This window comes from Echinops telfairi, unplaced genomic scaffold (genome assembly GCF_000313985.2).
Source record: "Echinops telfairi isolate 266 unplaced genomic scaffold, ASM31398v2 ScPeMD7_7416;HRSCAF=8454, whole genome shotgun sequence".
NCBI classification, from domain to species: Eukaryota; Metazoa; Chordata; class Mammalia; order Afrosoricida; family Tenrecidae; genus Echinops; species Echinops telfairi.
The window spans coordinates 3748019-3769948 of record NW_022111316.1 but is presented as its reverse complement, the minus strand read 5'-3'; the positions used below and the strand labels follow the sequence as shown (position 1 = coordinate 3769948).

The 21930-nt window shown below is 36.2% G+C and overlaps 1 protein-coding gene across 1 annotated transcript; it reads right to left on the bottom strand.

The window, feature by feature from the left end:
- Positions 1-7451: 7451 nt before the first annotated feature.
- Positions 7452-8396, bottom strand: LOC101654356 (olfactory receptor 5B12-like). The gene has a single exon (XM_004714985.1). The coding sequence runs from the start codon at positions 8394-8396 to the stop codon at positions 7452-7454; it is 945 nt and encodes a 314-aa protein (XP_004715042.1).
- Between the last annotated feature and the right edge of the window lie 13534 nt (positions 8397-21930).

Genomic DNA, 21930 nt, shown 5'->3' with positions numbered 1-21930 from the left:
CAAAATACAATACAGTGAACCCTCGCCCCTTCGCGCTTCGACTTCCGCGGCTTCACTCTATCGCGGTTTTTGCGTAACAGCGCATGCTCTGTCATTACTGCCACTGATTGGCTCATACTGTACACGTTTGATGCCATAAATAATATAATAAATAATAAATGATAATTGTAACGTCCAAAATGTTTTACTGTATTTTCCCTTTTTCGTTTAATAAATTGGGTAATACGAGTGTAATGGTGACTAAAGGGTGTTTTTTCATGTCCTCTATGCTCTACGAAAATATTTGATTTACAAATAAGGAATCCTACTTCGTGGAATTTCATTTATCACGGTAGGGTCTAGAACCGATTAACCGCGATAAACGAGGGTTCACTTTAATGCAATCACAGCTTTATTAAATCAATAAAGTTATATTTTTCAGCTATCATTCATTTTTCTTCACTTTCAACTTTTATATTCCAGTCATCAATAGTTACCAATGCATTTTGTTTGCATATTTAATCCATATCAGAATGAAGAAGTTTGTAGAATTCTTAATTTATTCATTACTAACTTTAGTGGATGGTGCTAAAATATGAGTAATACTAAGTAATATTAACTAGATTTCCTTTTTTATGTATATTATTCTCATTGCTGTTAAGGGTCATCAAGCCACTTCTGACTCAGAGCAACCCTATATACAACTGAACTAAATATTGCCTGACACTATGCTATCCTTATAATTGTTTCATGTTTGAACCCATTGCTGCATCCACTATATCAATCCATGTTTTCTGCTACTGCTCCACCCTACCAAGCATGATATCCTTCTCTAGGGACTAGTCTCTCTGATAACATGTCCAAAGTATGTGAGACAATGTCTCATTTTCCATACTTCTTCCAAGACAGACCTGTTTGTTCTTGTGGCAGTCTGTGGTAATTTTAACATCGTATTTATATCGGTATACTATGTGCATAAATAAAAAATTAAAGTGGAATGGAGTTACATTCACCACCAAAAATAACATTTCAAGATCTACCTTGACGTACAATGCTGTCTGTGTACAGAGGTAAGTACTGTGATAAGACCAGCTACTCCAAGGGATACAGACAAGGCTTTGTTTCATCCACAAGATTTTATGTTCCAACTATTATTTCTAAAAGAGTTGCAATCTCTGAAACACACAAGGGTAGTTTTATTCTGTCCCGTAGGGTCACTAAGATTGGAATTGACTTGATACTAGTGAGATTGAGGGTTTCTTACTTTGAATAATTAGTTATGTTGAGTATGTCTTCATATTGACTTATCATTTGTATATCGTCCCCGAAGAAATGTCTAATCCAGTTCTTTGTTGATTTATAAATTGAGTTATTGTCCTTATTCTTTTTGGAATTGTGAAAGCATATTTTAAATAATAGACCCTTATAAGAACAAACAAATTTGTCTTGGAAGAAGTATAGCCAGAATGCTCCTTACAGGTAAGGATGGCAAGATTTCATCTCATGTGCTTTGGACAAGATGCCAAGAGAAGCCAGTCTCTGGAAAATGACACCCTGGTTGACCAGGTGAAAAAAATGAAGACCCTCGAAGACATGAGTTGACCTGGTGACTGCAACAAAAGGCTCAAACATAAGAACAACTGTGAGGATGGTGCTAGACCAGGAAGTGTTTTCTTCCATTGTACATAGGGTTGCTGAGTTGGAGCCATCAGCACCAACTGTTTAACTTCCAGTTATTTCATTTTTCCAAATGCTCAGATTTCTTATCGCATTTTTGGAAATGTCCTTTGATGCACAAAAGTTTGCCTTTTGAAGAGGTTCAATTTCTCTATTTTTGTTATTGCTGTCACTGTATGTGCTTTTGGAGTAATATCTAAGAAGCTTTCAAATCTGAAGGCATGACGTTTTCTTCTAAAAGCTACTAGTTTTATTTGCTTACATTTAGACTTGATTTGTTTTCAAATAATTTTGCATATTGTATGACATAGATATTCAGCTTCCTTTTTATACATTTGAATGCCCAATTATTCTTGATGATTTGTAGGGGTAAAATTTCAGGAGTTTTGAGGTATTTAAATGGGATATCATTTCCAATTTTTTTCTGTGCATTTTTCATTATTTTTGTTGTTGCTATTAATACTGGGACAAATTGACAAATTTTAATCCAGCCTGGTAAAATAAAGAAGAATCAAATATATAATATTAGGTAGAAAACTGCATTATACTGATGACTTAATAAAGAGTCTTGCTGTTTTAATTGGATAAAAACTGACCTGATAACAGCAAGGTCAGTGGTTCAAGCCCACCTTATGGTCTTCAGAAAAAAATGGATCTGTCCTCTCCAGTAAAGACTTAAAGTATCGAAACTCAAGGAGTTGTTCTACTCTGGCCTACACAGCAACTCTGAGTTTGAATTGACTTGATGGCAGTGGTTTGTCGGGGGTTATTGAGCACAAACACATGGAAGTTGCCCCAAGAAGGTAGTTTACTTAATATCTAAATGTTATTTAACATAATATAGCATATTATTAAAATAAAAGGGAAAGCAGATGACGATCTCAATGGATATTTAATTTTTTGACAAAGTCCAACACATTTTCATGATGAGAATATTCAATACAATAAAAATAGAATCAATCATTCACAGCCTGACAAATGGCACTTATGAAAACCCCAGGTTTAGGTCCTCTTAGTACTGAAAGACAGTATGCTTTCCCCCATGGTCAGGAATAAGACAAACGGCTGTTTTCATTCCATAAAAATTTTCAACAATTTTATTTACATAAGACTCACATACCATACAACTCAATAGTTTAAACATATTAAAGAGTTGTAAAATCATAACCACAATCAATTTTAGAATAATTTCTTTATTCTTTTACTTATTATTATTAGCTCCTTATTTTCTCCTTACCTCCTCTATTACAATTCTTGAAACTGCTAATCCAGTTACACTCTCTATAGAATTTACCTGTCCCGGATTTCATGTAAACAAAAACATATAACCTCACTTCCCCAAACAATAACAAAATAAAACACAGAAAACTTGAATACAAAAGAGAGCAGAAAATAATAGGAATTAGAGCAAATTTAAAATGGATCAAAGGGAGAACAAATATAAGGTATTAAATTTTAACCTAACTACATTTGTGAGAATCCAATGCCTTCTGTCCAACAGCAAGGTCTTACACATCCCGGGTCAATGGTCAACGGGGATTCTCCAGAGGTTTAATCCACATGGGAACTATGCTAATATATTTTGAGCTTTCTCTGTCATCTGTACTCTTCTGCAAGCTGAGTGCTCAGAATGGAAGTTTTCATACAGTTCCTTCCTCTCATCATGAATTTTATTATTTATAATCCTTGGATCACACGGGCTGGTGTGATTCTTCTCTGTGGACTTGGCTGGTAACTCACTTACAGAGCTGCTTGTTTTAAGGCAAACTTTTAAGACTTCAGATACTATTCTGTCTACGAGTTGGGCACCATCTGGTTTCTTCATCACACTTTGTATAGCACCCATAGCTTCAGTGAACCCTTTATGATGGCAAAATTTTAATAGGGCCACACCTGAAGAACTAATTGTTTTTAGATTAAAAAACCAAAAAAACAAACTCAGTGCCATTGAGTCAGTGCTAACGCATAACTACTCCTGAGGATTTCAGAAAGTATAACTTTTTACAGGAGCAGAAAACCCAGTTTTTCTCCTGATGAGCTGCTGGTGGTTCCAAACTGCTGACCCTGTGGATCACAGTCCAATGTGTAACTATTACACCACCAGGGAGGGCTCTTAAATCAGGGCTACAATTAAGTGTGATCTCTAACTCGTTTATATATCTGTGATGTATGTATGTTCCCAATTCACTTTAAGGACATCATTATCATTTTACTGGGGGATATTATAAATTGTCCTCGTGGGGCCCATGTTAAGTCTATTAACAGTATTATTTTAGCCAATCGTATAGAATTTAAAAGCGTGTTGAGCAAAGAAAATTACACTGGTATAGGAAAACTTTTCAGATTAACATACATGGATTGCTGTCTTGTACAGATTGAAAACCTAAGTGACTGAATACAACTTACACCAAAAATAAGGATTAAACAGGGAAAAACTCAATAATGCCCATTTGTTAAGGCATAACAATGCCTGCTGAGTTAATGACTGTCATAAAATAACAAAAAGAATATGAAAATAGCAATACATGGTAGTCTTAAATTGTCATTTCTTGGGCACCCTCAAAGCAAGCGAACTGAACCAAATTCAATGACTCCCAAATCCATCACCTTGGGAGAGTATTCATGTACTTCTTTTCCCACTGAGGGATTTCAGCTTTAGGTCCAAGGGGATATGCAGCTGCTTTGCTCTGCTCCAGGCATGTTTAAGGTAAAGTTCAGTTCACTAAGTGGGGTTTCCACATCAATTCCTTCTGGTGGGCTGATGAAGGATGCTGTACACCTCAAAGGGACATGTTCTAATGTCCTAGATATCTATAGCATAAATGCTGGGTCCCCAAGGACTGGATAGAAATTCAGTCAAAAGTGCCTAATTAGGAACATAATGCCAAGTGTATTTCCCGATCAGGGCTCTATCAGTGATGCTAAGTATTTTTCCCCATGACAAGTTGCCCCTCCTGGTTTCTGACCTGCAGAAGTGAAATCACCTTCGCTGAGACAAATGTGTCCACCACCCCTACACATCTCTGTATTAGAATTTCCATTTTGGTTCACTGAACACCCTTGTAGGAGTGTCAGTTGATCTGGGGTGACCATGAAACAATTCTGTATGACAGAAATGGATTCTTCCCACAGCATAAAAAACTTACAACCACTGACATCAGGCCTCCTCTGTCAACGTGGCTTTTAGGGGACACTATGTGGATCATGATCATCAGGATGTTCCCTAGTGATGCATCACCTCATTGCTAGGAGCTGTGATCACAAAATTGCATGACCTGAGACTAGCTGCCTCCTTTTGTCTTGGTATTTATCCTTATCAGAAAGTCTCATACAGTATTTGTCCTTTTGTGATTGAATAGCTTTTCTCAGTATGATTCTCCAGGTCCATCCATATCATGAGGTGCTTAGTGGTTTCAAAATTATTTGAAAGAGATGCCTACTATTTCATTGTGTGTGTGTGAGTATGTACCAGAGTTTCTTTATCCATTCTTCTACTGATGTGCCCTTGGGCTGTTTCCAGCTTCATGCTATTGTGAAAGGTTCTTCCATGAACATGGGAGCATACGACTGTTTGGGCTGTGTCTCTTACTTCTTTGGGGTATATATTCAGCAGAGTTACTGCTGAGTCCAGCAGTGTTTCTATTCCCAATTGTTTTAGGTAGCACCTTATCATTTTCCACAATGGTACATATTTACAAACCTACCAGCATGTGAAAGAATTCCAGTCTCTCCGTATCTGTTCCAGCATTTGTTGTTTTTGCTTTTATGAATTGGGCTATCATTGTATGTGTAAGATGATATTTTGTCATACTTTTATTTTGCAACTCCCAGATGAGTAGTGATCCTGTGCACTTTTACACGTGTTTGTTATCTATTTGTCATTTTGGTGAACATTCTTTTAATGTCTTTTGCCCTCTTTTTTGTCATTTACTTTTATTTGCCACTGTACTAGTGCCACCAGCCAAGCAAATTAGGGAATAAAAACGTGTATTGTCAATTTTGAAAGAAAAAATAAAATAAAATTACCTTCATTTTCAAGTGCTATATTTTAATTTTCACTGGTAAATATTTCTCAAATATTTTTTCCTATGAGAAATAAAAAGAAATCTCGATTGTTATCCTAATTTTTCATTGATATTGTCATAAAATATTATCTATTTATAATGTCAATGTAAAATTTATTATTATTTATTTGTGTTTTATTTATAGTATTAATGTTCTATTTATTAATAATGGTCTAAAATATAGGTTATCAAATATAACTTAATAACAAGTAGACATTTAAAAAACAAGAATATCAATAAATAATATAAAATCAATCCAAAAAAGTAAAGAGCAAAGAAACAAAACATATGTTCTAACTGAGAAGTTACATTAAATAAGCCAGGGAAGAAAAAGAAAAACAACCAACACTCCAGCTTTAGAGAGACATTTCTAGAACATAGAAGGTATGATATCAAGATATAATATTCATTTGATACCAAGATCCGGTGATAATTTTGGCCTTACTAAATGCCTTGAAAATGAGAAGGACAACCCCACACTAGCAGACATATTTGAATGGCTTACATTGTCCTCATCTTAATAAGCAAAAACTAATAGTAAACACCTAATACAAAATATAGCAAATGAATGTGAATTTCTATCTCCAAAAAAAGGAGAAGTCGCTATAAAGATAGGAAAAGATGTTTTAATGAGAAATGCAAAATGGATCCATTTTATACTTACAAGATTAGCAACATTTATATAAGTCAATGTCACAATATAAGTCAAAGCAACAATAACACACACACTTATAGAAACTAAAATTTCCAAACTAGTTTGTGGCACAACTCCATATTATGTTAAAAATTGAACATGGTAACAACCTTCAACATCAGAAATATTATTCCAATGTTTTCCTTTAAATAAAATTGAAAAGCAATCTCTTATATGGAAACTAGGATGCAGATTCACAGTATAGTGTATAGAAGAAAATCATAGGCAAAAACTATATATTGGATAATCCACAATTCAATAATATAGTGAAATAATAAATATTATTAATAATAAACTCCAGCGAAAGCATTTACATGGTTGAATCTAAAATTCCAAGACATCACCTTCCAGAATAATACATATTATAATGTTCCTTTATCACAAGATCACAAACAAACCCTCCCAAAACAATATTTTATTAAGTTGTACAGGAAAAAGAAGTAAAATTTAATTAAAATCCTGGTTATGATTTAACATTCAGGATAATAATTGCTGTTTAAGAGAAGACATGGAATCAGCACGGAAGGGAAATAGCAAAGGCAGAATAATGTTCTCTTTCTCGTCTAGATCTGAAAGCCCATTTCATGCCTTTTCAAGTATTTCTATTAAGTGTATATCTAAGAATGTATTATGACGCTCCAATAATATTTGAAGTTGTAGAATAAAAATAGACCCATGCCATTTATTCTTAGACTAATTTTTCATTCTCTTGGCATCTGGCTGCTATGAGTTTGTGGTGAACAATGAGTGTGCAGGCCTGTGATGAGTGTGTCCTGATTTTAGTATATAAACAAATAAAACCACAGAATGCAATACAGAAAGATATTTAAAATTAAAATTCCACACGCATCAAGATTTCTCCAGAGCTATTTTTCCTAAGATCTCATATTTTTAGAAGGTTTACTTCATATGTCTAATAAAGAGCTGGGCAGTGGTTCCAAGAATTTGGGTATTTATGGGATAGGAAGGTTAGAATTTTCTGAAGTTATATTTGTGTCTGATCTGCATGAAACCTACATGTGATGGTTTCTATATAATTAGAAAAAGAATCCTATAGAAGACTTTGCCTTCCCAATAACCTTTATAAAGGCACTCTTGACCTCATTATTTCTCACACTGTAAACCAGAGGGTTCAGCATGGGGAGGACTATGGAATAGAACATAGATGCCAATTTATCTAAGTCCATGGAGTGTCCAGAGCTGGGCTTTAGGTACGCGAAAGTGATTGTCCCATAGAGGCTGGAGACTACAGTCAGGGGGGGAGCACAGGGGGAAAAGGGCCTTTTGCGTCCTTCTGCTGAGCGCATCCTCAAGATTGTAGCAAATATTAACACATAAGAGGACAGTATTACAGTGAGGGAAAAGAAAGCATTGCAACCTACTATAAAAAAGGTAATGATCTCAGCACCGTGTATGTCAGAGCACGTGATAGCCATAAGAGGAGGAATATCACAGAAAAAGTGATCGATCACATTGGACCTACAGAAGGAGAGCCTGAAAATGTTCCAAGTATGGATACATTCATCCAGCAAAGCAAGGACATAGCAGCCTAAGCACAGGAAAGCACAAACTTTTGTCGTCACTAGGGTGTTATAATGAAGGGGTCTGCACACAGCTGCATACCGATCATAAGCCATCACCACCAATAGGTTGCTTTCAATAATGGCGAAAAATCCAAAAAAGAAGAAGTGAGTGGCACAGTCACTAAAAGAGATAACGTGGACTCCTGTGAGAAGCCCTGTCATTACTCTGGGAGTGACAGCTGAGGAGTAACCTATGTCAGCCAGAGAGAGGTTGCTGAGAAAGAGGTACATGGGAGTGTGGAGACGGGAGTCCAGCAGGACCAACAGGATCATCCCCAGGTTCCAAACGAGAGTGAGGAAATAGATGATCAGAAAAGTTATGAAGAGCGGAATCTGCAGCTTTGGGTCACTGGTTAACCCCACGAGAATGAACTCTGTCGCCTCTGAATTGTTCTCCATAGGGGCCCCTGGGAAAGTCAGTGGCTGTCCTGCTGCAATGAGAAAACAGAATCAGGATGACAGAGGAGAGACCATGTGCTGATATCAATGATACATCTAATCTACTCTAACTTTAATATTGCCAAGATTGTTATCATGATTCTCTAGATATAACCCATGGCCATTCAACATTAATTATTTATCGAAAGATAGGGTGTTCCAGCTAAAAGGATTTCTGAAAATGAACTGGAGAGAAGGTAGGTAAGTTACATCAGGTCACAAGATTATTCACTGACCAACATGAAACACTTTCTCAACTCAGATTTTCTGTCATTGATGCAGAATGTCCTTGATATTCACTAAAATACATTAACTCCACTAAGCTGGTTTGAAATTCAATATATTTTACTGAAGCTTGCAATTTTCCATCATTTGTCTTGTGTCAAGAACAGTTGTATTTGACAGTTACAAAAAATGAACTAAACATGGTTTTAGCCTGTTACCATTACATAATAAGTACACAGGTTGTGAAACACCACACCCCAAACCAAATTCAGAATCATGAATTGATTTTGATTCCTATGGACACTAGGTAGATTTTCTTAGGTTATAAATCTTTATAGAAACAGAATATTATCTATCTCCCAAATCGACTGATGGGTTTGAACCACCAACCTTGAGGGTCAGTAGGTCAAGGCTTATTCTACAGCCCCACTAGTGCCACAAAGTAATCCTAGTAGATATCCATGAACATGGAACAAAACCATCTGTAAAAAGCATAGGTGTTTCAGATGTAAATTCCAGCTCCACAATTCATAGACTTGATGGACTTGGGTAGAACAAAACATCAATGATTTTTAAGTTTTTAATCTACTATGAAAGTAAAAAATAAAAATCAACTTCACTGCCATAGAGTCAAATCCAACTCAGTGACCCTGTAGGGCAGAGTAGAACTGCCCTTGTGGATCTCTGACACTGTTAGCTTTTTAAGGGAGTAGAAAGCCTTGTCTTCCCCTCGTGGAGCTGCTGCTGGGTTCATAGTGCTGACCTTGTGGTTAGCAGCTCAATGTGCAACACTATGCCACCCGGGATCCTACTATCAAAGTAGGTTAGTAATAGAAAAGCTAAATTTTGTAACTGCTTATACATTATAATTTGCAAAGAATCATCCATCTCTCTGCAGTTTAGAGATGCAGACGATAAAAGATAGGACTTCCAGATAAATATAAAATCAAAGGTTTTATAACTTCTCTCATTACATTGTTTTCCTTTCAATATTTTATTTCCTTCTCCTATATTAAAACAATAACAACAGAAAAAAGTGGCCTGGTGGTGCTGAGATTGTTGACGCCAAGTCCTGAGTCATCCATAGGATAAAAATGAAGCTGCAAGCTTCTGTGAAGGGTTGCAAATCCTCTGAGACTCTGTATGTGGTTACTGTGAATCAGAATGCACAGTAATCTGTGGCAGTGGGTTTGGTCTTTTGGGCTGTCCTATATATGAATCCACCATTTGTCTGTCAGTGTTTGTTCTATAGTAGCACGTGTGTTTCTGTGAGACTGGAAGCTATATCACCAGTATTTCAAATGCCAGTATGGTCACACACAGTGAACATGTTTCAGTAGAGCTTCCAAACTTAGAACAGACTATGAAGAAGGAATAGGCTATCCACTTCTAAGGAAGCAGCCACCGAAAACCATATGGAAAGAACTGAAATAGTATCAGATACTGAAAACTGCATGAAAAGAAGCAGAACACTGTCAGAGATAGTGCCAGGGACGGGTCCTTCAGTTAAGGAAGCATCCAAAATATGACTGGGGAAAATTGTTTCTCAAGGTAGGGTTCACCGTGATAACTGGAGTGGAGTAAAGCCTGTGGGATCTTCACTTACTGAAGGGGCATGATTCAAATTGAGAAGAAAAAGCTGAGCCATCAATTAATGATAGGAACTTGGAATGTAGGAAATATGAATCTAGCAAAATTGGAAGTTGTAAAATATGAAATGGAATGCATAAAAAATCAATATTCCAGGCATTGGTGAGCTGAAATGAACTGGTAATGGCCATTTTGAATCAGAGAATCAAGTGCTTTACTAGCTTGGGAATTAAACAATCCAGAGGAATGGTGTTGCATTCATTGTCCAAAAGGATATTTCAAAGTTTATCTTGAAGTACAATATTGTCTGCAATTGGATTATATCTATCCACAGTCAAGGAAATCTAAGCAATACAACTATTACTCAAATTTGTACACCCAGCAAAAAAGCAAGTAATGAATAAATTGAAGGGTTCTATCAACGAATTTAGCCTGAAATTGACAAACCATTCTATCAAAATGCACTGATACTTTTTGGTAGCTGGAATCCTAACGTTGGGGGGGGTGGGGAAGGGGGAAGCAACTAGTAGTTGGAAAATATGGCCTTGGAGACAGAAAGGCAGCCAGAGATCATAAGATAGAATTTTGCAAGACCAAGGACTTGCTCATAACAAACAGCTTTTTTCAACAACATGAGGGAACTATGTTCATGGACTTCTGCAGATATTACGCACAGAAATCAAAGTGGCTATCTCTGTGCTAAGAGATGCTGTAGCAATATCAAACCAGGGATTGTCTGTGGAAGAGACCATAAATTGCTCCTATGTAACTTCAGGTTGGAGCTGAAAAAAAGTAAAACAAGTTCAAAGAGCCACAACTAACCTTAAATCTAACCTACCTGAATTTCAAGAACATCTTGAGAACAGTTTTGTTACACTGAGCACAAATGATAGAGGACCTGAAGACCTATGGGATGATATCAAAAAATCATACATCAAAAAGCAGAGTCATTAAAAAGACAGGGAAGGAAGAAATTAACAAAGTGGATTATCAGAAGAGTCTCAGAAACTTGCTTTTAATCATAGAGCAGGTAAGGGAAATAGGGGAGAAATGATGAAGTCAAAAAGCTGAACTGAAAATTTGAAAGGCAGCTCCAAAAGGCAAAGTAACATATTATGATGGAATATGCAAATGCCTAGAGTTAAGACCAAAAAGGACAAACCTACCCAGTAAATCTTAAACGGAAAGAAATGAAAGAAAATACATAAGACCTCGAGTTGCCATATTGAAGGATTCTATAAAAGAGTACACAGTCACTGTACCAAAAAGAATGCATCAACATTCAATCATTTTATGAGGTAGCTTATGAGCAAAATTTAATGGTGCTTAAGGAAGAAGTTCAAGATGCACTGAAAGCATTTGTTAGAAACAAGGCTCCAGGAATTGAAGAAATGCCAATTAAAATGTTTCAGCAAGCTGATGAAGCACTGAAAACTCTCACTTGTCCATACCAGGAAATTTGGATGGCAGCTAGGTGGCCAACTGACTGGAAAAGAGCCATATTTGTACCCATTACAAAGAAAAGTGACCCAACAGAATGCTCAAACTCTAGAACTTTGTCATTGCTATTAGGTATAAGTAAAGGTTTGCTTAAGATCATCCAACAATCGTTACAGCCGTACATTGACAGTGAGTGGCCAGATTCAGGAGAAGAAATGAAACAAAGGATATCACAGCTGGAGTCAGACAGATCTTGGCTCAAATCAGAGAATATGTGTGCTAATTTCAAACCTACCATAAGACAAAGGAAGTATTGCCTGACCTTCAGATGCTTGTGGACAAAGGCAGGGTTAAAAATTCATTAATTTTTTCTAGTCTCCATTCCTAATGATGAATTCATTCCTAATGAGTCCTTTTGCTCAAGTCTATGAAAGATGAGATGATTTCTTTAATGCTATATACAGTATGTCCCCATATCATATGTAATAATTTTAAAAATAGATGTCTAACACCCGGTTTGTCTCTAGTGGCAGAATCATAACTGGAGTTGAGCTCTAATTCTACTTTCAATTTCTACGTGATTTTCCCAACTCACAATATAGTCCATCTTATAATTGTTTTATAAGCTTATTTCCCTCTCTATTATTTCTTTCTACTTCTATTAAAAATATAAATATGGCCGTCCAAGTAGAAATGTTCTTTCATATTGATACCCTAGTTGAGGGGTAAAGTAACTGTGGCATGCATCATATGCAGCTCTCTCTGTATGTACATGTGGCAATGAAGTAGAATAAAAAATGAAAATAAAACTATCATAGTTAAATTTATAAAATTTTCAAAGGATATTATTCAGATAGCAGTGATTTCATCTGTTTGTGAAGAAATAATTATGGCTCTATAATAATTTTTAAATTGTTGGGAAGAGCAAAATTCGCTCTTCCATCTTAAAAGTTTGATGAATACTGCCCTAGTTGATTCTCTCAACACTTTTGGCATTAACCAAGATAATTAGTAATATCGTATTCTTTGAAATAGAAAACCAAGATTGAAATAGTTTAAATAGCCTTTTCAAAAGCATATACATTCATATCTAGCAAAGAAGGGCCCAAGGCCATCCTGTGTCTTACTTCTTTGTCACATTATAAAAATACACACCTCATAGTATAACCATAGAGTTTATGATGTTAACCTTTGGCCATGTGAAAAAAATACAATAAATATTGAAAGCACAGAAGTCTCAGCTCCTATCTAGCTAACAGGTAGATGATTGCCTTGATGTATTTTCCTGGTATCATCATTTCTGAAAATTTACATAAAGAGTGTAATTCATCTAAAAGCATACCTTGTACCCTGAGCAATGGAACCTAAAAATCCAGCATATCCCCAGGTGAGTGAGTATCAAATAAGAAATTCTGTCCACAAACATAAAATACCTATTTTGGACATTCTTCTTTAATATTTTCACAAAACTTGTGAAGTTCTCTCATGGCAGGTAGAAAATAGGGTGCTTACTGGTCTTGGAATCAACTAACATGATTTTTAGTCTTGGATCTGATGTTCTCGCTTCTCAGATATGTCAAGCTCTTGAGGTCTCAATAACATCAGATGAAAACGATAGAAGAGTAGCCTCCACAAGGTCCTCTTAAGAAGACTTCTGCCTGCATGGAAATTAAGAGGGCATCCTGAGAACCATGATCAGCATCATTATTACTTGGTAGTGTTTCCCCTACCCATGGTTGAAGGCTTTTAGTAATATCCCAGATTGAAGGAAGCATGCTGTTATAAATAAACAGCTATTATCAATCCAATAAATGAAGTCATGGTCAAAGCATCTCTTTCTCTTGGGCTTTTTTCCTCTAGCATGAGACTAATTTGGATCCTGTGGGACCTTAAAAGAGTGCAGACCAGGAATGAGGAGGTAGTTAGACTGTCCAGGAGCTCTCAAGAGACAAATCTCCCGTGAGGGCTGCAAAAATCTTCCTCTCACATGGCTGGGTGTGTGTAAATTATCCACCGAGACTCTTTTTTGATTGTCAAAGAAAGCCATGGATATATTTTCATTACTTGAATTAAGTGCTTGATAATGTATAAATCACGTTACCTCCAGGAAAGCAGTTTGACAGAAATAAGCTAAGTGAACTTCAAGAATCATTGCTTTTTAAAATTACCCTTAAATGTATGTGCCATTGAAAAGAAAAATACATCCATGCCCTGTTTATTGATCTCAATGTCTTTTACATCGTGGACTCTGAGGTTGAGAGACCTAAGCAAAACAAACACACTTCATGAACTCATGGTGCTCAAGTCTAACAGTTATTAATGTATATAATTGTATAGAGCAATATAATAATTATTATATTTTAAAATGTAAAAGTGAAAAATATATAGGTTAATCATGTTTTTCCCAAGAAATGACCATTTCAGCCAAACTTAATTTTAAAATTCCTTTCCTTATTTTGTCAATTGTTCAGTAGTTTTGAAATTGGGTGTTGTTCAATTTCCGTGTATTTGACACCTCCCTCTTAATCTATCGTTCTATCGTTGATTTCTAATTTTATAACCATGTATTCTGAAAAGATGGTTTGTTTTTTAATTCATTAAGGCTAGCTTTGGGGCCTAACATATGGTCTATTCTAGAGAATGTCCCATGTGCACTATGAAAGCATGTGTAACTTGTTGTTATTGAGTAGAGCTTTCTGTTTGATTGAGCTATTGGTATTTATTATTATTAAAGTGTTGTAGTTATCTATAGATTTTTGAAATTAGCCCTTTAACTTATGTATCATTAAAACAATTTTTCTCTATTTATGGGTTCTGTTTTAACTCTTTTGATGAAGTCTTTTGATGTGCATAGGTGTCCCACTTTTAGAAGGTCTCGGTGCTTTATTTTGTCTTCTATCGTGTGGTTATTTTTCATTATGTTCAGAAGGGTATTTATGTCTTGTATCCGGGGGTTTAATTCATCCCTATTTTAAATTCATGATATTTATGGTTCTGGGTTTATGTATACATCTATGGTTCATCTAGATGTCATTTTTGTACATGGTGTCATATATGAGTCCTGTCTCATTCTTTTGCAAGTGGAGATCCAATTTTTTCTCACACTATTTATTGAAAAGGCAAACTCTTCCCCACGTACTATTCTTTGGTCCTTTATCAAAGACATTGAATAGTTTTCACCTACAAGATTGTCTTGAGTAATATGTGGAAATTAAAATGATTGAAATTATGACTACTGAGAAAGGCCACAACTGGGAAGTAATCAAGTTCATGTGGAAGCAAGAGATGGCCAGTGCCTTTCCCAGTCAGAGGTTGAGTGTTTCTGGAAACATCGGCAGTGGTCCCAGAGGTGGCTTAGATGAGAATGACAACATTGCTTGCAGTGGAAACACCAGTGAACCTGATTTCTTTGGTGGCAGCCATGGCATATGGTAGATATGAAGACATTATGGTGGTATAATGGATTTGGTAATGATTGAAGCAGTTTTGGAGGTGGTGGAAGCTACAATGATTTTGGCAGTTACAACAATCAATATCCAAATATTGGACCCATGAAAGGAGGAAACTTTGGAGGCAGAAGCTCTGGCCCTGTGGTGGTGGAGTTCAATACTTTGCCAAACCACAAAGCCAAGGTGGCTATGACAGCTCAAGTAGCACCGCTCACTGTGGCAGAGGCAGAAGATTTTAATCACTACCAAAGCAAAGCTCAATGAGAGAAGAGAGCCAGAGAAGTGAGAAGGAAGTTACAGGTTACAACCGATTTGTGAAGTCAGCCGAAATCCAAGTGGTGACAGAGCCTTGCTGTTTCAAAGAGGATATGTTTTTGACAATACTCATATGCATGGGCAAAAGAAATTGAGGACTGTATTTGTGACTAATTCTAAAACAAGATATTTTAGTTTCTAATCTATGAGAAATGTCACCCTTCCAACAGAGGTATAAGTCTAGTTTTCTGTTTCTTCAGCCATGCTTGCTGGCTCAATGTAATAGTCTGATCAAGATACTAAATAAATGCCTTAAAAATGATAATAAATAATTGAAGACATCCTTTGTGAAATTAGTGGGAACAAAAGTCGACAACGTAAACATAATGGTGAATGCCAATGTCCATCATAGCAAACAGGACAGTATTTGGGCTATCAGAGCCAGTCTACTCTGATTCTACGGTACAGACCAACATCCTAGAAGAAAGTTTTGATATTCGGAATGAGTGTTTTGTTTGCAGATTTTGGACTGCATGGATGTTGAAATAAACACCACCAGGGAAAGTGTAATGATAATTATGCTGGAGTAATATTGGTTTCCTTTAGATTCTGTTCACCCATTTTGGAACGGAGGACCTTCAAGCACATACTTTCAGAGCAATCATTCCCATTTAGATGCTTTGCCTTTTTAAAGATTGACTAAAATGGTAATTTACGTGGGAAAAACTTATTACTAACTGATATATTTTTCTCCTTTTTTTGTTATACATATAATTGTATATAATTACTCTAAACAAAATTTCCATAGATATAACGTATATAGGTAACATTTTGTTGCAGCATAAACAATTTTTTGAATTTATAACTCCTTAGTATGTTGATTTGCTTAGACTTGAGCACCATGAGTGTACAAACTATGTTTGTTTTGCATGGTTCTAAATCAAATTCTAGAGTGCTAAAATATATTGAGTTCAATAACAATGCATGAACAAATATTTATTCTTAATGATGCAACTATTTAAGGGCAATTAAAAGAAACAATGATTCCCGAAGTCCACTTACCTTGTTTAATGACACGGTGTGTTTATATCAAATTGCTTCCCTTCAGGTAATGTTGTCTCTTGATTTGTGCATCAAAGACAATTAATTCAAATAATGTAAATATCTCCATCATCTCCCTCAACAATCAGAATGGAGCTTCCATAGGTGATTAATCACATATTCCCTAGTTGTTTAAAAGAGTATTGCAGCCCTCATGGGAGATTTTTCTCCAGAGCGCTCCAGGACTGCATAACTAGCTTCTTACACCTAGTCTTTACTCTTTTAAGGTCCCATAGGGTTTTAATTAGTCTCATACTGGAGTTTTCCCAAGAGTCAGAGATACTTTGACCATTAACTCATTTGTTGGATTAATAATAGCTGTTTATTTTTAACAGTGTCCTTCTTTATTACTAAAAGCCTAAAACCATGGGTCGGGGACAGAGTACCAAGTAATGATGGTGCTGATTATGGGTATCAGAATGCCCTCTTATTTTCCATGCAGGCAGACGTCTTGTGGAGGCGACTCTTCCATTGCTTTCATCTGATGGTATAGAGACCTGAAGAACCTGACATGTCCGAGGAGAGAGAACCTCAGATCCCAGACCAGAAATCCTGCTAGCTGATCCCAAGACCAGTAAGCACCCTATGTTCTACCTGCTATGAGAGAACTTCACAAGTTTTGTGAAACATCAAAGAAGAATGTCCAAAATAGGTGTTTTATGTTTGTGCACAGAATTTCTTATTTGATACTCACTCACCTGTGGATATGCTGGATTTTCAGGTTCCGTTGTTCAGGCTACAAAGTAAGCCACTAGATGAACTACACTCTTTATGTAAATTTTCAGGAATGAAGATAACCAGGAAAATACATCAAGGCAACTGTCTACCTCTTGGCTAATTAAGAGCTGAGACATCAATATTTTCAATATTTATTTTAATAATATAGCCAAAGTTTAACATCATAAACACTGCAGATATACTATAAGGCATGTACTTTTATAATGTGACAAAGAAGTAAGGCACAAGAGAAGTAGAAATAAATGAAAGTGGGGAATAATCTTAGAAATCAATGATAAAATACGTAGAAATGATAATGTAGATAATCACCTGGGGATTTAAAATAGAATTAGAGCTCAACTTCAGTTATGATTCTGCCACTTAAAGACAAACCTCGTGTTAGACATCCATTTTTTAAAATTATTAGGTAGATTACAGTGAAATACTATATTTATTAATAAGATCATCTCTCTATTTGCCTCACAGGGTAGGGCAAAGTAATCAACTTCCTTTTTAATAATGGACGCTAAGAAAAGTTCATCAGTTTAAAATTCTGTCTTGGTCCCTAATCATCTGAAGGTCAGGGAATATGTCTTTTTTTTGGGTCATTGTAGGCTTGAAATTAGCACACATTCTAGTACACAATTGGGACTTAAGGCTTGCATGGAGAATGAAAGAAAGAATGAATGAATGAGCAAATAAGTGTGCAGCATCTAGAAATTTATTTGATCCGCTGGTTGATGTAACTCAGAATGCAACCTCTTTTTTAACAGTCCAGAATTTTATAGAAATGGTGGGTGGGTTGCAAACATTTTTGATACTCTTTTTATTTGGTGTAGATTGAAAACAGTAGGTTAGTTGCTCAAAGATCAGTAAATCAGTAAGTATATTTGATTCCCATGTGGTGCTATTCAGCTATGCACACTGAAATCTAATGTATTTAATCAGCCAGCCAATTAATAAGTCAGGGAAATGAATAATTTATTTGTACCCAGTGTGGCGCTAGATAGTACATATAGTTTAAAAGTAAGAAAAGCTTAAAAAATATCCCATATTAATTAAAAACCCAGAGTTCGATTCAAAGTGAATGGGTGCATTGCCAGCTTTGCCACTTCCTCAATTTCCCAACTGTGAGTTGACTATATAGGAAAGAAATATCTCCTATCATGTTTGAATGTTAATGGAATCAAAGTAGTACAGATTTTAGCAGGGTCATGTTTGAATGTTAATGGAATCAAAGTAGTACAGATTTTAGCAGGGTAGCTGTCATGACTCCCATCAAGGGATTATGTATTGTATCTATGACAAAAGAAAAATTAATTTTTTTACTGGACAGGCCAGTGTTTATTCTGTTGTGTGTGGGGTGTCTATCGGTTGGAAATTATTTGATGGCCCCTAAGAACAACAGAATGTTACTGATTATATTGGATAAGCTACAGCTGAATGATAAAATTCAGAAAACTTCAAGAAAGTGCTGGACCATGGGATACTGTGTTAAAAGTATGTGAGATGGTACTGATAGCAGAATAAGCTTTGCCTGTAAGACTACATTTTTAAAGGATGCTCCAACAATGTAGCTGCCCAATTCATAATATGTTTCTCATCTATGGAACAAACACCTCAAGTTATTTTTATTATACTAAGATGATCACACTAGCAGGCTTAGAACTTGTTTATTTTTGTTTTTGTTATTTCTCCCTCTGGGAAGAGGTTAGATTAATACCTAAGACTTTAAATGTGGAGAAAAATGTTAAAGGTTTAAAATGGCTTTCAGAACCTGGTTCATTTCCAGAATTTCAATAATCTGTATCATTAATTCAAATTGTTTGATGAAACATCAAGACTATACTCTAATCACCCTTCTCTGGATGAGTGGTCTCTATATTACCAAAAGCAGAACTGAAGAGCAGACCTGGTAGTATTCATGCTTTTGCTAAGACCCTCACACACCTAACCATCTCTCCCACCCCTACTCTCACGTTAAGACCACACTGTAGCTGTGGTTGGGCGCCATAGAGCTGATTCCAGCTCCTGTTGTCTCTGCGTGACAGAGAACAGTCTCATGAGGGGTTTTTTGTTTTGTTTTGTTTGTGGCTTCAATCTTTAAGAAAACAGTAAGCTAGTTCTTACTTCTGAAAAGCCTTTGAGTGGATTTAAACTGTCAGCTTTCCAGCAAGCAGTCAAATGCTCAGCTATTGTGCTAGCAGGGCTTCTTTGAGGCCCATGTTATTTTATTTATTTATTTTTAATTGAAAGATCACTTTATTGAGGGTTCTCACAGCTCTTATAGCAATTCATACATCAATTGGATCAAGCATATTTGTACATATGTTGCCGTCATTATTTTCTAAACATTTACTTTCTATTTGAGTCATTAGTATCAGCTACTTTTTCCCTCCCAACCCCTCCCACCCTTGTGAGCCCTGGATGAATTATAAATTATTATTTTCATATCTTACACCAACCACTGACTGCCTTCCCCCACAGTTCTTGTTATTCATCCCCCTGGTGTGGGGTGTAGGGATGGGCAGGAGATGTTTATGCGTCAGTCATTGCCATCGTTTCCCCCTTCCTCCCCTTTTCTCCCCAGCTTCCCCCTATCCTCCTGGTATCACTACTCCCATTTCTGTTCCTGGATCCTGTGTGTTGTGAGCTCTTATCTGTATCTGTGTACATATTCTGGTCTAGCCCACAGTGAAAGTCAGGACTGGGGTCATGATAGTGGGGGTCGAGGAAGCCTCCAGGAACCAGAGGACTATTGTGTGTTTCATCGGTGTTATACTGCACTCTGGTTGACTCATCCCTTCCTTATGACCCTTCTGTGAGAGAATAACCCATTGTCTACAGATGGGTTTTGGATCTCCACTCTGAACAACCACATATGGTTTGTTTGCTCATTCAAACCTCAGCAGTATAGTTTGTTTGTTTGTTTGGGGCCTTCTGAAGCCTATTACCCTGTCTGTCAACACATCATGATCACACTGGCTGGTATGCTTCTTCCATGTGGACTTATTGCTTCTCTGCTAGATGGCTGCTTGTTAACTGCAAGCCTTTAAGACCCCAGATGATGTTTCTGTTGATAGCCAGGCACCATCAGTTTTCTTTACATTTGCTTATGCACCCATTTGTCTTCAGCGATTGTTAAGCCCATATTAATAAGTATTTGGCAGAATAGAATTAAAGTTTTGTCTTTGTTTTTGATTATGTCTACCCTTAACTATCCTTATTCAGATTTCAAAAAATATATCCACAAGAGTTATATTTACATGCGCATACTATTTATTTTCCTAATCAATTTTATTTTAAATTCCCCTATTTTATAAATTTCACAAGATTGTCAGTTTCCCTTTAATTTTCATATTATTTACCATATATACATTGTAATCAGGTAGTAAAAAACTGAATAAACTACACAATGAGACCTACTAACTCAATTCTAAATTTCTGCAATAGGAATCATTTATAAAGACTTTGAAATCTCTAGATCATATTTCAAATATTTCAAGTAAATACAGCTTTCAGAAGTCATTTTGGAAGGTTGTGAAATTAGAAAATAAGTAGATTGCCCAGAAGACTTTTGGGGGACTGGAGGAGATTATATACAGCAGAACATATAGTTCAACCATTTCTATATATAAAATTCAGTGGCATTGATTGCATTCAAGTTGTGCAACCAATCTTTCTTTCTTATTTTTATGTGTTCCTCTCCCACTTACATAACCTTGACACATTAACTTTTTAGATGTGTTTGTCTATTTAAGTTCAAATAGAAAGATTTTCAAAAGAGAACAATGCTCAAGGGAGCCACTCTTTACTGGGTAAACTAAGCTATTAATTGGTCTTAAGACTTTAAAGGATATTTTTGTTTCAAAGTTTCAACACACCTCTGGGAAACTGTGAGGGTTTCATCCAGTGTGGTGGCACCAGAAAGTCTGGATTCTATGAAAATTTTAAATTCTGATATGCATTCTCCCCCTTTTGATTAGTGTTCATCTATAGAATCTTTGATCAAAATGTTCAATAAGGGTCCATTCAAAACATTCACTGCCCCTTAATCAATTCTGACTGATAATGATACTGTAAGACAAGGTAGAATTCCTTCTGTTGGTTTACAAGGCCAGCTTTACAAGGAGAGAAACCCCTTTCTTTCTCCTGTGAAGTGGCTTGTGATTTCCAACTGCTAATCCTGGGATGAGCAGCTCTCAGTGTAACCATTCAGCTAACCAGGGCTCCCACGGAGCTGCTGCTGGATTGCTATCGCTGACCTTATAGTTAACAGTTCAACGAGTAAGCCATTTTGCCACCAAAAAAACCCCAAAACAAAACCCACTCCCTTGAATCAATTCTGACTCATAGCAACCCTATAACACACAGCAGAACAGCCCCTGTGGGTTTCCAAGACTGTCTGTAACTTTACCGGAGAAGAACGTATTATTGTTATCCAGTGGAGCAACTGCAGCCCACAGCCCGAGGTATAACCAATACCCCACTAACCACTAGAGTTTATTAGTATAAGATAGGAGAGTTAAAAAAAATAAAGGAAAGCAATGTATTGAGAGAAGATATAAAACTTTTGATTTTATGCTTATATGGAAGTCTTATATCATCTGAACTTCTAACTCCAAACACATCAATGATACTATTCATACCATAATAACTAAGAAATTACAAATTATAATTTTTACATTACTGACCAACTTTGATAGTAGGACCCCTGG

Bases quoted from the DNA above. Each gene is read 5' to 3' on its own strand.
- LOC101654356 (XM_004714985.1), bottom strand. From the start codon at position 8,396: ATGGAGAACAATTCAGAGGCGACAGAGTTCATTCTCGTGGGGTTAACC.